Raw genomic sequence first — 17,197 nt, forward strand, 5'->3', positions numbered from 1 at the left:
AATCAGCATAATTTTAGGATTTCGATGAAATATAGCTCCGGTGTAATCAGTTTTTTGGTCAACTTGTTTGTACTTAAGGTTAAAATTATTCTTTTACCATTGAATTCTTCAATTTCCAACTCTGGAGCGACCATGTAATACTGTTCACATAACATCTTGGCGGTTTCATACGCATCTGCAAAGAAAGAAAGAAAGTTTAGCTGCTGCACTAGCAGATACATAGATAGATACATAGATAGATACACAGACACATAGACAGACATAATAGAGAAGCAAACAAGGACAATTTCTAACCTGAGATTTAGAATTAAACAACTAGTGCCTTTTTTACCTTTGGCTTTAATAGAAATACTATGAACCAAAATTTCCCTTTCTTTAAAGTTTTAATGACCACAAGAACATCAAAATACTGCATTAATGATGATATGGTCTGCTCTATACCAAACACACATTTGTTTAACTTTTAAATATTCCTAAAAGGCATTTTTCATGTAAATCTATAAACTCAAGAATATATTTATGAACACCATGCAACCTGACTAAATTATAGCAAAATGTTATTTGCTGTAACTAAAAAGATAATAATGCTGACAGTCTTAAGATTTGTCAATTATCTGTAATTGAAACATCAGTGTTTGCTGAATGAATTCGTTTCCACGAACCACACACTCTAAGTTATTGGAGATGCTACCGTGGCTTTAAAACGTCCTTTAAGTTAGTTAAAGGTAACCAGGTTGGGGCTGATATTCATCAAAGCCTGAGGAGCAACAGTTCGCTTTTGAAAGGAGAGAGAAAAAGACATAGGGTAAGAAGATGGGGGCCATCACAGAGATAGCTGGAAGGCAGAATTTAGGTTCCATCCCAAAAGATGGGGAACAATTTCAGAAATCAAAAGTACATTATTATCCACTGCGCATGTGCCTTTTCTCTTGAACTGGAAGAAATTTGAGGTCAGGGTTTGTATCTTACACGTGTTTTATAACTTACATAGAACTTAGTATATGCCTGTGAGGTGGTCAATAACTATTCCTCGGTTTAATAAATTTGAAGCCTTCTGATAATTTACTTTTCAAAAAAAGACTTTATTGACATGCTATACAAGTCATCCATTTAAAGTGTACATACAACTCCATGGTTTTTCGTGTATTTGCTGAATTGTCAGCCACCACCACAATCAACTGTATATTTTCACTGCCCCAAAAAGAAACTCTGTAAGCAACAGTCACTCCCTCCACCCCAGCCCTAGGCAACCACGGATCTACTTTGGGTCATTAGATTTCTTATTCTGGATGTTTCATAAAAGTGGAATCTTATAATATGTGATCTTTGGAGTCTGGCTTCTTTCACTCAGCATGATGTTTTCAAAGATCATCCATGTTGTAACCTGTCAGAATTTTATTCCTTTTTATTGCTGAATAATATTACATTGTACAAATATACCACATCTTGATGGGCAGACACTTGGATTGTTTCCACTTTGGGCTATTCGGAATAACCCGCAACGAACATTCACGTCCAAGTGTTTTGTGAACACACGTTTGCATTTCTCTTGGGTAGATACCTATCAGAGGAAAACTGCTTGATCATATGGTAGCTCTATGTTTAAACGTTCGCGGAACAGCCAGATTGTTTTCCAAAGTGAGAAGTTATAGGGAGTTTTTTTTTTTAAAGCTTCACCTTTACAATTTCTAAAGGTCAGATATTCAAATTACTTTAAAACAATTCATGGCATGTTTGCAACGTTCTCAACTGGGTATCAGCTCTTTGGAGACAGGCACATACTTCTCTGACATCACCTACATCAATACTGTGCAGATACTTGTTTAAGATTCAAGAGGTAAGCCTGGCCGGCGTGGCTCAGTGGTTGAGCGTTGACGTATGAACCAGGAGGCCACGGTTCGATTCCCGGTCAGGGCACAGGCCCGGGTTGCGGGCTCGATCCCCAGTCAGAGGTGTGCGGGAGGCGGCCGGTCAGTGACTCTCATCATTGATGTTTCTCTCTCTCTCTCCCTCTCCCTTCCTCTCTCTGAAATAAACAAAAACATATTTAAAAAATAAAACAAACAAACAAAAAGATGAAAGAGGGAAGGAAGGAAAGGAAGAAAGGGGGGGAAATAAGCTCTATAGAATTTAAATATGTTAAAATTTGATGTATCAACCTAAAATAATACAAAGATAAGATTCAGGTGTGTTCAGACTGTACATTTTGGTCCACTGACCTCATTGCTACCAAATAAAAATTTTATATAATATTTGACCTCAGAATAAAAATTCTGATTATTAAACTTTTAGAATTAAACCACTGTAAAGAACCACAGACAGAGACATTAGAATAACTGACAAGATGAAATCATGAGGAAACGTTAGAAAGAGGAGAGAAAAAAAAGAATTGGTCAGTGTGAAAATAGACATTAAAGAAGGGCTTAATTGAAACCCTAAAAAAATTAAAATGTAGAATTATATTACATTTGCAGTTTTTTCCTAGGGTATAATAAACCTCATCAAATATCTGCAAAGTACTTTTGTAAAAAGAAATCAAGATGTACTCTTTCTGCTTTGGCTACACCAGCAAACAATGCTACATCTCCACCTAGTGACATGATAGCACAAAGCTGACCAAGAACCTCCAGGGCTACATTACTTAAACCAACAAATACTGAAGTCCAAAAATGATGCTTCGGTACCCATACATGAAGCCAACACACCTCTACAAAACAGCTCCTCCAACTATAGAACACATTTAAAGGTGTTTTTGACACCAGTCTTCCATTCACTATAACAGGAAAAGAGCCCACTAAATGTGCTAGCTCCTCCTGGCATTTGCTTGCCCAGTGGCATGAGATTATAATGGCATTATTAAGAAAAAAGTATGCCCAGCGATGTGGCTCAGGAGTTGAGTGTCAACCTATGAACCAGGAGGTCACAGTTCGATTCCCGGTCAGGGCACATGCCCGGGTTGTGGGCTCGATCCCCAGTCGGGGGCGTGCAGGAGGCAGCTGATCAATGACTCTCATCATTGATGTTTCTCTCTCTCTCCCTCTCCCTTCCCCTCTCTGAAATCAATAAAAACATATTAAAAAAGAAAAAAAAAAATATCATGCAAATGCAACATGTGGAAGAGATGGTAGAGCCCAGATAGAAGCAGCCAACTTAGGACTCGAAGACTTAGTGTGGTTCCTAAAACCACATGTGAGTAAGAATTTTTAAAGCATCATGACAAATTATAGTGTATCAATGCTGTAATTAAAAATTGCATTATGATCCTTGAAAAACTCGACACCACAATGAAACTCACATACATCAGTCAGTCAACTATTTGGGGGCAGTAATAGTAAAATCTATATTCATATGCATATTTTTAAATTCCCACAGCACACCATAATGCCTTAGACACAATACACACCTAGCAAGCATTTGATAAATGGAACAATCCTCTTGTCCATGAGAAAGTTCTCGAGGTGCAATCGATTATATTGAAAAGAGATTTCCTTTTTTTTAATCCTCACTTGAGATTTTTTTAAAATTAATTCTGAGAGCGAGAGGAAGTTGGGGGGAGAAAGAGAGATCGATGTGAGAAACATCGATTGGTTGCCTCTTGTATGTGACCTGACCAGGGATCAAATCTGCGACGTAGGTAGGTGCCCTCACTGGCAATCGAACCCACAACCTTTCGGTGTATGAGACAGAGCCATCAGGCCAGGGTGAGAGATGTTCTTTTTTGTCACACTAGGAACTAGAGACCTTGCGTGGTTCTCAAACCTGCATGCATGTGGAATTCGCTACCAAGTTTTTTTTAAAAAACAGATTATAAAATGAACCCCTGGAGATTCTGATGCAGTAGATCTGTGTTGAGGCCTGGGAATCTACATTTTAAAAAACTCAGCAAGTAATCCTGAAGAGAAGCTAGATTTGGGGACCACTTGCCAGCTAAGTCAAGGCTGGGCCATGCTAATTCTGTCACTGCCTCTCTCGGGACATGAATGACCATGGGGTATTGGGGTGTATAACAGCACATATAAACTCAAATTTCTATTTCACTTGTTTCAGTGAACTAACATAAAAATGAAAAAAGCTTTAAAATATCACCAACATAACCAAAATTCAACTACTGGCTTATAATTTCATTTCTTTTATTCTAGAGTAAAATGTAAGTTCTACTTGTAACAAGCTTTCAAATAAGAATTTTTGCCTGGCCTGTGTGGCTCAGTGGTTGAGCGTCGACCTAGGAACCAAGAGGTCATGGTTCGATTCCCAGTCAGGGCACATGCCCAGGAGCAGAAGGCAGCTGATCGATGATGCTTCTCTCATTGATGTTTCTCTCTCTCTCTATCCCTCTCCCTTCCTCTCTTTCTAAAAATTAATTTAAAAAAACATTCAAACAATACTTCTATTTTTTATTAGAAACCAACATTTTAAAATATGGTAATTTACCAAATTACTTTTATTTGCAATATATCTGAGCCAGTATTTACCACCAATCTTTAAAAGGAAATATGAAGAAATGCTTACTACTGCCACTAAACATAAATGCCATTCATTGTTTTAAGGATCCGTTTTCAAGGGCAATAAGATATTGATCATAAAGTAACTAACAAAACTGTGGGTGTGGCACATACGCACTTCCCCAGGCTAGAATACTCAATCTGTAAACATGCAAGACTAATTATTTATTTAATAGGCCAAGTCATAAAGAGTAGGGTGAAGGTTCACTGAGCAACTAGCCCAATAGATCAGACCTAGCCAGGAATTAGTTTAAGGAAAAGCACACAGGCCTGGCCAGGCGTGGCTCAGTGAGAGCATCGACCTAGGATCCAGCAGATTGAGGTCCGATTTCCGGTCAGGGCACATGCCCGGGTTGCAGGCTAGATCCCCAGCCAATCAATGACTCTCTCTCATCATTGATGTTTCTGTCTCTCTCTCCCTCTCCCTTGCACGCTCTGAAATCAATAAAGATATTTTGAAAAAAGAAAGAAAAAGAAAAAGCACACAGGAAAATTTAATACATTATGGAGGTTATTTTATTAATATTTTATTAGAAGATTTTCCTATTCAAAATCCACCACAGAAGTCTGCTATCAAATATGGGCCTCTATCATGAATACACATAATTGTTTGTTTACAAATATCTTATAAAAGGCTAGGCAAGGGTGAGTGCTGAAAAAACAATCATGAAGGTGCCAAGGTCCCTAACTTGGGTCTAAGAGGATATAGGAAACCGTAAAGCTCAAGTTTAAGAAGCCACTGCCAGAATAAGGTGACGTAAATGGCCACAAAGCATCGCAAAGTCACAGATGTGCTTTTCAGAAACGCTTGTAAGTTACAAAGCAATTCTAATGAGGTATGTCTATCAGCACCCTTCCACCCAAAGTGCATCCCGAGTAGGACCCACCAGGTGTTTTTCGTTTTTTTAAATATCTTTATTGATTTCAGAGAGAGGAAGGGAGAGGGAGAGAGAGAGAAACATCAATGATGAGAGAGTCACTGATCGGCTGCCTCCTGCACGCCCCCGACCGGGGATCGAGCCCGCAACCCGGGCCTGTGCCCTGACCGGGAATTGAGCTGCGATCTCCTGGATCCTAGGTCGATGCTCAACCGCCGAGCCACGCCGGCCGGGTCCACCAGGTATTTTTTAAGTACTGGGCCCTCTCTCGCCCTCCAAACCACAGCCTACTGGAGGAGTGGGGGGCAGAGCATGTAACGTAAGGGCAACCTGTAGTCTTGGGCAGAAACATAGGCTGAGCCAATGCAATTCATCTTTGGAGAAGGTAGGACGGAGACTCAGGCAGGGCAGCAGACAAGATGCCCTGACGGCCGTCATCGGGGAGGCCTGCCGTGGCCAGCGCTCACCTAAAAAGCCCGCCAGCCTACAGGCCGGAGAGAGGCAGAGGGGCCGGGGCTTGACAAGCCAGCCGCAAGGCTACACAGAAAACAGCCGTTTTCTGCTTCCCAGTTCCAATTTCTATGGCTCCAACTGTGCAGTGCTTCCCGCCCTTGGACTACCACGGGACCTTCCAGGTTCTTTCAGTCAGTCTGTTCCCTGAGCGGGCATGAGTGGGTCTCTTACTGGCAACCTGAAGAGCCCTACGTGAGGGCACGAGGCATTATTTCTGAGCCAAAATAATGACACACTGCCAGGATACCATTTGGATGCCATTATGCTAAGCATAATAGCGCATAGGAACGACACGGGCAAGCTACCGCCACTGCGAGGGGTGACTTTCGCACCAACTATTTAAGTTTGTACCTTTAAAATTATCTTACCACAGGATTTTCCATTTTGTTTCCTGGTTTCTTACAAAGAAAGGAGGCAAAGGGTCACAATGGAAGGCACCTCCCAGAGGATAATAGAAGCTGCTTTACAACACTAATTCCAGCATTCACCACCATGAGTCTATAATTTGCAGATGTGTAAAGGTAGATATTAACGTGCTAAATCAGCGGCGAGGAGGCACGCTTCAGTGTTCTGCGCATTCAATTAACGCTGTGCACAATGCACCCCACTTTTACACATTTATACAACTGGCTAGTCAAAAATAAAAATATTGTCTCTACCCTTCTCCATAAAACTTTTCTATAGTCTGTCTCAAGAGACCTGAGCATGGAATCACTGTTAGTTCATTAAGGCTTCCTAAGGCAGTAAAACACACATGTGCACGCAGAGGCAAGCACGCATGTGCGCACCACACATGGGTCATCTGGGCTAGACATCTGCCTACCTTAAACCATGCAGGATCTTCACTAATGAGAAGATCAATAGTAGAGCTGTCATTAAAGCCCAGAAGCCCGCCCAGCCAGCGTGGCTCAGTGGTTGAGCATCAACTCATGAACCAGGAAATCGGGGTTCGATTCCCGGTCAGGGCACATGCCCAGGTTGTGGGCGGATCCCCAGTCCGGGGCGTGCAGGAGGCAGCTGATCAATGACTCTCTCATCACTGATGTTTCTATCTCTTTCTCCCTCTCCTTTCCTCTTTCTGAAATCAATAAAAACATTTAAAAACAACAACTCAGAAGCCCAATTCCCTCTATACTAAGCTTCCTAAAACAAAAGGGAAGAGTATTAGAGATAGAGATGCCAAGTTAAAAGATTAAAAGAAATCTCAGAGCATATAGGGAGAAGGTTAAAAGCTAGTGAAAAATACCAGCTACTCTAAAAAGGGGAAGGGAGCGGTTAGGACTCGACTAAGAAGCCAAGGAAACTGAGGCGCGTTTCTTCCTCTCCCTGACGGCATGTGCAGGAGAGAAGAGCTGGAGCGGCCTGGGCCTTCTGGGACCTTCTGAGTGTTGCTCCAGGGCCTTTTGGGGTGGCGACTCCAGTACCTTTTTGCTAAAAGAAATGGAGGAACTTTCTGGACTTTTGACCACTGGTGCTCTCTGCCTTGTTTGTCCTCTGACAGTCTTATTTTGAGCCAGAAAGAGCATCTGCTCGGGTATTCGGACGCTCACAAAATTAAGAGTAGGGCCCATGGGGAATGAGACAGAAAGCTGACTGTTAAAATTTGCTTTAGTCTACAGGGAGGAGAGAGACCTTCAGGTTTCTTGCTAGGGGGCCCAGCCCATTTTGCCATGGCAGGAAAGGTAACTCACTTAAGGCCCCATTGAAAAATAAAGATTATATATACCTGGCTGGAAAAAAAATCATTTGAATCTAGAGATTATGTGTATAGCAGATCAGACATAGGAAGGACTCCAACAATACTGACGGCAGAATAGAAGCTACTACCGTGAGGTACTGAATTCACTCAGGAAGGTCGTGTGTGATGGGCGTGAGTGCTGGACATGGGGACATACACAAAGACTATGGATTTCGGAGAGATGAAGATTACTCACATCATTCACAGTTTTATACTGATCTGTAAATCTGCTAGGAATTCAAATGTATAAAGCAATGTTCTCACCGGGTTATGAAAACAGGTCATTTTTATTCTCTTCTCTCTTTTCCCACATTTTCTCTTTTCTTCAATGAGCACTTTTTTGTTATTTTTTAACATGGGATTAGTCCCCTTCATTGACCCAACTGGGAACAGGAGTTGGATGATTGACAAAAATGTTGGGTAAAGCCCTAGCCAGTCTTGCTCCATGGTTAGAGCGTCGGCCCGTGGACAGAAGGGTCCCAGGTTCAATTCTGGCCAAGGGCAAGCTCCTGGGTTGCAGGCTCCATCCCCAACTCTGGTCGGGGTGTGTGCGGGAAGCAACCAGTCCATGTGTCTCTCTCACATCAATCTTCCCCCCCCCCCCCCGTCTCTCTATTCCACTCTCTGTAAAATGAAATGGAAAAAAATATCCTTGGGTGAGGGTTAGAAAAAACATATTAGATAAAGTGGGGAAAGCATGAAATATGACTCCTATCATAAACATGACTTAAGATGCACATGCAAATACACCATTTATTTCTCAGGCAATCTTTTCATATTAAGCCAAAGCCTCTTCTTTGAATATGGGTGGGTTTGGGGTTCCAGGCCATCTGTCTTAGATAAATAATACCACATACACCTATGAATATCCCAATTCCTATTTCTTTAAAGTGTAATGAACTTAAAGATAACTGTGTAGCAATCTGGGTGCAGACTCCTTCTAAGATTTTTACTCAGTGCTGCCCTGTAACCCCATAGCTATCTTGTTCACAGTCATTTCATTACATTTTTAAGAGGCTCTTCTCTTTTTTTTTAATCTTCACCCAAGGATATTTTTTCCATTGATTTTTTTAGAGAGAGTGGAGGGGGGGGGAGAGAAAGAAACATCCATGTGAGAGACGCATCGATTGGTTGCCTCCCACATGCACTCCGACCTGGCCAGGGATCGAGCCTGCAACCGAGGTGCATGCCCTTGACCGGAATCCAATCCGAGATCCTTCAGTCCAAGGGCTGAAGCTCTAACCCCTGAGCCGAACCACCTAGGGCAAGAGACTTCTTTATCAAGTCTTTCCAAAGCATTCAACTTGATTTTAATGAAAGTAAGGCTCTCTTTTATACTCATATTTCTTCAGTTTGTACCACATTTTAATAAATTATGTAGTCACGACAGGTGGTGTAACTTATAGCAATGGTCTGAGGACAAATAAGTGACCCTTAGTAACCATACACCTCACCAGATGGGACACAACAGCAGCCTAGAAAATATATACAAGCCGAGCGTGCTGAGCGTGCTGCGGGAATCAGTAGGTGTGATTTAAGAAGGGAACGAAGGGCGGCAGAGGAGCTGATTGTGTGGATGCTGCGTGAGGTGTTTATGCCGTTTCAGGATCTGAAACCACCCTCCACTGTTGTTTACCTTAACGGAGGAAGATGTTAAGAAATGAAAAACATGGTTTGGAAGATGCAGTGGGGAGCAGGGGACATGCCAGCCCTTCCTCCTTCCTCTGGGAGTGGGGGGTAGGAATGTGCATGTAGGCGCATGTGTTGGGGGAAGTGGCATTCCGAGTGGCAGAGGGACCTGGGGGTGACTTCTCGTGCACACAGTCTCACCAGGAAGCCAGACTTCAAGTTACGCCAAATGAGTGGTAGAAATGACTAAGTGAGAGGACAGAGTAAACTCTGTTCACTGAACACCAGTGGTCTCCCTGGGTGAGAACTCCAAAGGGGCAGGAGGAAGGGTGGAGATCAGGCTGCGAGTGAGCCCAGGAAGGGGGCCGAGGGGGCCTGGCCCACGGTCACAATCACGGCTCCGGTGGACAAAGGACGCGGGAAGCTGCGAGGCAGGCTGTGGACGCACACTTCCAGTTTCTGTCTTTCAGTCACTGACCGAACTGCTCTGCACATGATCTGCAGCTAGTTCCTGGTACGGCATTTCTGTCCCTAAGAGGAGTGACGCAAACATGGGCAGGAGCAATTCTAGGCCCTTCTAACTTTACACCCCAGGTGGCGAGGCCAACAGAAGTGCAGCTCATGTCAAGGCCAGGCAGTAAGTCCAGTAAGAGCGGTGCAGGCAGCAAGCGCTGCAAAACGAGCTTCTTTTCGTCTTCAGGGGCAGGTGGAAGCAGGCTCCCCCTGGCCCTCTCCCACGCCTCTGCTCTGCGGGGGGGCCAACACTGCCTAGAGCTCCCTGTTGCTGGCCTAGCTGTACAAGTCACGGTTAAAATCGCTCTAAAAATTAATGAAAGACTTTATTTGTGAAGAAACAGTAAGGTGATAAAAATGAGTACATTTTTATAATTTTATTATTAAGAGTTGCAAACACATGCAAAAGGACAGAGCGCAGCCTGGTCGCCGTGGCTCAGCGGCTGAGCATCGACCTAGGATGCAGGAGATGGTTCGATTCCCGGTCAGGGCACATGCCTGGGTTGTGGGCTCCATCTCCAGCAGGGGGCGTGCAGGAGGCAGCCGATCAATGACTCTCATCCTTGATGTTTCTCTCTCTCAATAAAAATTTTTATAATCAATAAAAATTATTTTAAAAAAAGGACAGCACAGAATAAAAAATCCTCATATACCCATGACTAGCTTCAACAGTTTTCAACATGTGCCAAATCTTTTCCACTGCCCTCCCTCTGTATAATTTAAAGTAAATCCCACATGTCATTTTATATCATGAGTAATATTTCAAAATACCTCTCACAAAGCTAGGACTACTCCTTTAAAAAATCACAACCACAATGCCAATATCGCACCTAAAAAATTAACAATATTTCTTGAATGTCAAATATCCAGTTGCCTCATAAATGTCCTAAATGAGTTCTAAAAATATTTTATACTCTATGCCAGAAACAAAAGTAAAGGCACCAACCTGTTATATAATCAGTGGTATAAATGAGAAGCCCCACGACTTGTGTGATAGCCAAGGATCACTGCTAGTAAACCTGTCTACAGCCCTGACTGGGTGCTTGAGGAGCTCTACATATAGTAACTCACTTAACCCTATGATACAGGTGAATTACCAGTAGAACCATTTTATAGATGAAGAAACTGAGGCCCAAAGAGGTCACATAACATGTCCAAAGTCACCCAGCTAACCCAACTGTCCGTCAGCCGATGAACGAACAAAATGTGGTCTATCCATTCAATGGAATATTATTCAGCTAAAACAAAGAATGAAGTACTAATGCCTGCAACAACCTGGATGACCCTTGAAAACACTATGCTAAGTGAAAGAAGCCAGACACAAAAGACCACATACTGTATGATTCCATTCACGTGAAATGTCCAGAGCAGGCAAATCCATAGAGACAGAAAGCAGATGAGTGGTTGCCTAGTGCTGGGGAGAGGGGTAGTTGGGAGTGACTGCTAATGGGTATGAGGGTGTCTTTTTGAGGTCATGAAAATGTTCTAAGAGTGGATTGTGGCACTGGCTGCACAACTCTGTGCATATTCTGAAAACCACTGAATTGTACACTTTAAATGGGTGAATTGTATAGTATGTGTATGAAATATATCGCAATAAAGCTGTTTTTAAAGAAGTAAATTTTCAAAAAGTTTCAAGTTTATCAAACCAAGGAATACTTATTGACCATCTAAAAGGCATATACTAAAAAATAAATAAATAAATAAATAAATAAATAGATGGCATATACTAAATTCTATGTAAGTTACAAAGCAAGTATAAACCCTGGCTGGTGTGGCTCAGTGAGTGATCAGAGCGTTGGCCTGGGGTCCAAAGGGTCGCAGGTTCGATGCCCAGTCAAATGTACGTACCTGGGTTGCAGCTTCCATCCCCAGGCCCGGCATGCGGGAGCCAACCAATCGATGTGTGTGTCTCACATCGATGTTTCTCTCTCTCTCTCCCTCCCTCCCTTCCACTCTCTCTGAAAATCAATGGAAAAAATATCCTCCTGTGAGGATTAACAAACAAAAAAACAATTGTAAGACACAAACTCTGACCTCAAATTGCTTGCAGTTCAAGAGAAAAGGCACACGTGCAGTGTATAAAAATGGCCTTTTGCATTATGAATGTTTGCCTTTTTTTACAGGCAGTCAACTATGAACCTGGCTTTCTGATTCATAAAAGCCATTGGGCTAGGGTCTAACGAACGCACAACTATGGCAAGGCCAATCCTGCTACAGGGGGCCTGTAGAAGTCATGATCGACCACAGGGCTCTCTTGTGAGAGAGCAACCTATAGGATTCTTAGGGAGCTGAGGCTGGGCCTATTCATGTTATAACGGAAGTAACTTGCGTAAATGTTTCCTCATTAAACAGAGGCCAGATCAGCTTGGCAATTCCAGGCTGAGCAAAGGCCCCTAGGCCTGGGTCGTCCTCCCTTACCCTGGGTTTAAGAATGCCCAGGGTAAACAATAGCACAGACTATCCTTAGCTATGGCTGCTGAAGGTGTGCTCTGTCCCTCCAGCGCAGAAGCTGCACACACCCCACTGACTTAGCTACACAGTTCAGAAAAAGTAAGAGCTACAGAGATCCTTAACGAAGACTGGGAGAGTTGTGGTCATGAAAACTTGTGTGTGTTTAGAGGAGGAAGAGGAGGGCCACAATAGGAGATATAATCTTGGGAAAGGACAGTTTGAGGATCTGAGGCTGCACAGTCACCGTTCTGCTGAAGACAACTGAAGAAGAGGCCCAGGAACCTGGTGGATCACTTGCAACCAGGAAGGCTTCCTGAAGCCAGCATCTACCTTAAATGAAGAGCAAGGAAACTGCCATTCCTCTGCCCGGGGACGAGGGACTTAGGGCTGTAGGGCTCTGTTCTACCCCAAGGCTACCGGGACAGTGTCTAGCTCAAAGTCCAGCGACCCCTTGAAACCCACATGCGACGTAGGTTCTAAAGCCTGGGTGCACATCAGAAAGATGCTCACATTTTACAAACACGTGAATTCAGCCAAATTTTCTAAAAAGGATTTGCATCCTCTGATATTTTCAGATAACGGTGGCGATCAAACTTTAGAATCTTACTTAAGCTGACAAATGTTTATGGTTTAAGACAGAACTACAAGTAAAACCCTAGTCCATGAAGTAGAAACTGCTATTTCGAGCTTTACGAATTATGCATCTTTTCCTGAACTGCCTGGAAAGAACATTTCATATTTGGGTTAAGTAGCTTGGGCCCAGAGTGGCCTGCAAACAACTTAGCAATAGAGCCCTGTCTCCAAGCTGCCTTGATTGCACCACAATCCTATCTGAGCTACAATCGCTAACATTACAGTGGTCTCCTTACCTTTCACGACGTCAGCCACATTGCAGGTGGGATCGATACTTCCGATGTGTTTAGGATGAGCAGGATTAGTGTCACCACCAAACAGAAGTGCTAAACAAACACAAAAGGGAAGGGAGAGATGATAAACAAAGCAGGCTGGGACGGCCAAGCAGAGGAAAATAAAGGATTCTTGTATCCGTAAGAATCATTTTAGCATCCACAGTGGCTTAAAGTAACAGAATACAGGGTGGGACAGAGGCAGATTTATAGTTGTGAGTACGTGAAACACAGTTCATTCTTGTATTACTATTTATTAATTGTTGCATTAACTGGTTAAGTGAAAGAAAAGCAGAAGTGACAAGCTTAGTCCATGACCTAAAAACATGCACACATATACACAGACACACATATTTAGGTCAGAAAGAAATTGCAGTTATTTAAGTAGTTTAGTTAAACAGTATTTAGGTTCTTTTTTCCCCTTTATTTTTCCTGTAAATTGTCATACACTTCTTTTTTGAATAAAAGAATTACCTGTATTGTGATATCACTGGGATGATATGCTCTGGTTATTGTTTTGAAGAGTTATATGTTTTCCTTGTAACTAATGTGATTTTATTCTATTACAGTTGACATTCAATATTATATTAGTTTCAGGTATACAGCACACATCTCTATTTTTAAAAGCTATACATTTAGACCCAACCCACATTTATTTTTTTATGTGCCCCAGGCATGAAACAGCTGGCCACCAACACAGGCATCGAGCTAGGATGAACCAAGGACCATGAGTCTGCTTTGCGTCTGTTGATGTTAGAGCAACACTGCCAATCGGGTGTCTCCTTGTCCAGCTGCCAGGGGGTCCAGCCCACATTTAATAGTTACGCAACATTCATTTATCTAAATAAATAAAATTAGTAAAATAAAGATACACTGCCCACTTTCTGATTCAGCACAGAGGATGATTTAGACTCTAGACGTGTGGATGCTTTTTCATAAGAATTATGAAATCGGGCAAAGAGACAAAGCTGAAAACAAGCCCAAAATATTTTTTTGTGGAGAGAATTTTAGTTACTGTTTTTTTTTCTTATCTGCTTATCAGCCTGGAGAGTGGACTAAAACTCTCAAGGCAAGATTATGGTTGGGCAATTCGCTTAACATGATTTCACTGATCACTGTGACCTAAAAGATCAATTGCTCATATTGTCAACGTGCCAATTCAATATTCCCAGGATCAATGTTTTTAAAACCAAAAGGGAAACCACCTAACATCCTGGATAAAGACTAGAACATTCTCTGAGAGACATATGAAAGTGTTCGGAGGTGGCTGCGGCTGCCATTAAAGCTGGACCTTCGCCCCCACCAGGGATGGAACAGCAGAGGCTTAAACGGCAGGCAGTGCCCCGTCTCAGAGGAGCATCAGAAAGCCTTTCAATGACTTCTGTGAACAAAGAATATGAATGAACAGCTTTTTAATAGATAGGATTGACTTAGAAAAAACTCAACTAGGAATGAAATTTCTACAGACAAAAATGCAGATCCGCCCTAGCCGGTTTGGTTCAGTGGGTCCCGGGTTCGATTCGGCCTTGGTTGCAAGCTCGACCCCTGGCCCCAGTAGGGGCCCGTGTAGGAGGCAACCAATCAATGTGTCTCTCTCCCATCAATGTTTCTCTCTCTCTCCCTTCTACTCTAAAAAGCAATGGAAAAAATATCCTCGGCTGAGAATTAAATAATAATAATAATAATAATAATAATAATAATAAATAAATAAAAACATAAGTCAGTTTTTAAAAAATGCAGATCCATAACAGGAAAACATTTGGGAAAAATCATTCTGGTTACCAGTTCAAACCTGGACCCAAACCCCAACTTACTGTGCTGGTTAATAAGCATTCGGAAGGAGATGCGGTTGGTATAGAAGCGGTCCAGAAAATACTGGATGTTACTGCTAATGAACGGATCGAACCCAAACTTCTCCTTGTATTCAATCACTCCTTGTGCCATTGTAGGAACCACATCATTGTGTCTATTTCGGACTTTAACCAGAACTTGTAGAAAGCTGTGTGGGAGGGAAACAAAAGTGGTCAGTCCTTATATCTCATGGCTGATGCATAACCTTCCCAGCTCCGTCTTCGGGCTACTTACCTTCTGGCATTTTTATAGGCAGAGACATCATAATCAATACAGGCTACAAGGAAGAACTCACGGGAAACTAAAGTATTACCCGAGTTTTTGCTTGAAACTTTCTACAGAAATTCTTCTTTTAGAGACACAATAAGTAAACGATCCCAGTAAAGAAAAAAATGCTCAAATACCTTTTAAAAGAATCCACTGACTTTCTGGATAAATGTTTACATATAATGCAGGTTCTATAAATACTTGCTGAATAAATAACTGCAAAGCCTATTATTTCTTCTGACAACAGGAGGACAATCCAAAAAAAACTTTGCAAGGATTTATTATGGGGTCTCAAAGTAATAGTTTCCATGCATAAATAATGTCAAACTTTTGAAGAGAAAATTTTGAAATATATTTCTCACAGCAATAAAATATAGTGATGAAATGTAGATAGAATAAAGGCAGTTAAAACAAACCTATTCAAGTATTATGGTGTACTAACTGCAGGGATGCAGAGGGAAAATACATTAAGGGTGGAAGAGAAAGACCAATCAGTGGAACCAAAATAAAAAGCTTGGAACCAGGACCAAGGGTGAATGAGTCTGCCTGTATAAAAATTGAGCATATCGATAAAGTCAGTAGGCAAGCAATCAGACTGCTTGGGATAGCTGGCTAACAATTGTCACAACCCAAGTTCAAGCCTTAAGCCAAAAAGTGGGTTAAGAGGTTTAAATACAAAAGGGCAAAGTCACAGAGAAGATAAAAGAAAATCAGGTAAGTATCTAACCTTGGAGGAAAGAAGGCTGTTCTAAGCTTAACAACTAGAAGCAGAAAACACGAAGAAACAAATTATACGACGAGGTAGAATTGCAGCAGTTCTGTCAAAAATTACAAAGGGGCCAGCTGGTGTGGCTCAGTGGTTGAGCGCTGACCCATGAACCAAGAGGTCGCTGGTTCGATTCCCGGTCAGGGCACATGCCCGGGCTGCGGGTTTAATCCTGGGGGGGGGTGCAGGGGGCAGCCAATCTGTGTCTTTCCTCTCACCGATGTTTCCATCTCTACCCCTCTCCCTTCCCCTCTTTCTAAAATCAATAAAAACACTTTTTTTTAAAACAAAGGGAGAAACTGGGAAGAGTCTATTTACAAGAGTTACTATCCTTAATAACGAAAGAGATGAGCCCCTTAATGGAAAACTAGCCAAGGGATCTGGTGTCAAAGGGAAATTTACCGGAGGAAATGCAAATGCCAAAAACTTCACCTTCACAAATAATAAAAGAAAAACAAATTAAAACAGTGCAACAGCTGTATTTAAGAGCTGGTCTTCAGAGCACTGTTCGTAGTTGTAAAAAAACTACAAACCATTCTAAACCCCAAAGATAGGAGTTCAAATCCCATGACTTATCTGTAGGCCGACCATTGTGAAACTGAATGATGGTGCAGATCTGTTGTTTTTGTAAAAAATATTACATATATATGCAGCCTAGTTAAAAGTAGGGATGGAAGGAAAATGTTAACAGTGGTTGTCCCCTGGCAATGGAAATGTGGAGTGACTTTCTTTTTACTTATCTGAACAGCCTTATTTTTCCCAGAGATGAAATACATCTGTAACAAATGCATACACACAGCAAAGATCAACTCTGAAATTAGGAGGTCATAATTATTTACCAGAAATTTCATGATGGACAATTTGTCCTTTACATAATGCTCCTTCTAACATATTTATAAATTAAATAGCACTCAAGTGAAACAATTCATTATAGTAGAGAAATGTCTCAACTTACCTGAAGGGAGGAGACTTGCTTTCATGGTTCAATTCTCAGACTACTCCCCCAGCCTTCTGGGCTCTTCCAAACTTTAATATTACATAAATGTGCTTGTCCTCTAAGCTACGTTCACCTTACTTAAATGAGTTCCCTGCCCGTGACTGCTATCTAACCTCTCACTGAACGAAAAAGGCCACTACCAGGAGTAAAATGACTCACTTTCACTCCTTCCTTCACCATGAGC

General features: G+C 42.0%; 1 protein-coding gene across 5 annotated transcripts in view; it reads right to left on the bottom strand.

Annotated features, from left to right (window-relative positions):
- The window catches only part of PDK3 (pyruvate dehydrogenase kinase 3), a 155,628-nt gene that overhangs the window by 112,639 nt on the left and 25,792 nt on the right, over positions 1-17,197 (bottom strand). For all 5 annotated transcript variants that reach the window (XM_081124818.1, XM_081124817.1, XM_081124821.1 and 2 more), the window contains exons 4-6: positions 14,947-15,131; positions 13,097-13,186; positions 98-175 (exon numbers count right to left, since the gene is read on the bottom strand). In XM_081124818.1, coding sequence (XP_080980944.1) covers positions 98-175; positions 13,097-13,186; positions 14,947-15,131 — 353 coding nt within the window. The remainder of the gene's footprint in view (positions 1-97; positions 176-13,096; positions 13,187-14,946; positions 15,132-17,197) is intronic.

Source organism: Miniopterus schreibersii (genome assembly GCF_964146895.1).
Source record: "Miniopterus schreibersii genome assembly, chromosome: X".
In the NCBI taxonomy this organism is placed as follows: Eukaryota; Metazoa; Chordata; class Mammalia; order Chiroptera; family Miniopteridae; genus Miniopterus; species Miniopterus schreibersii.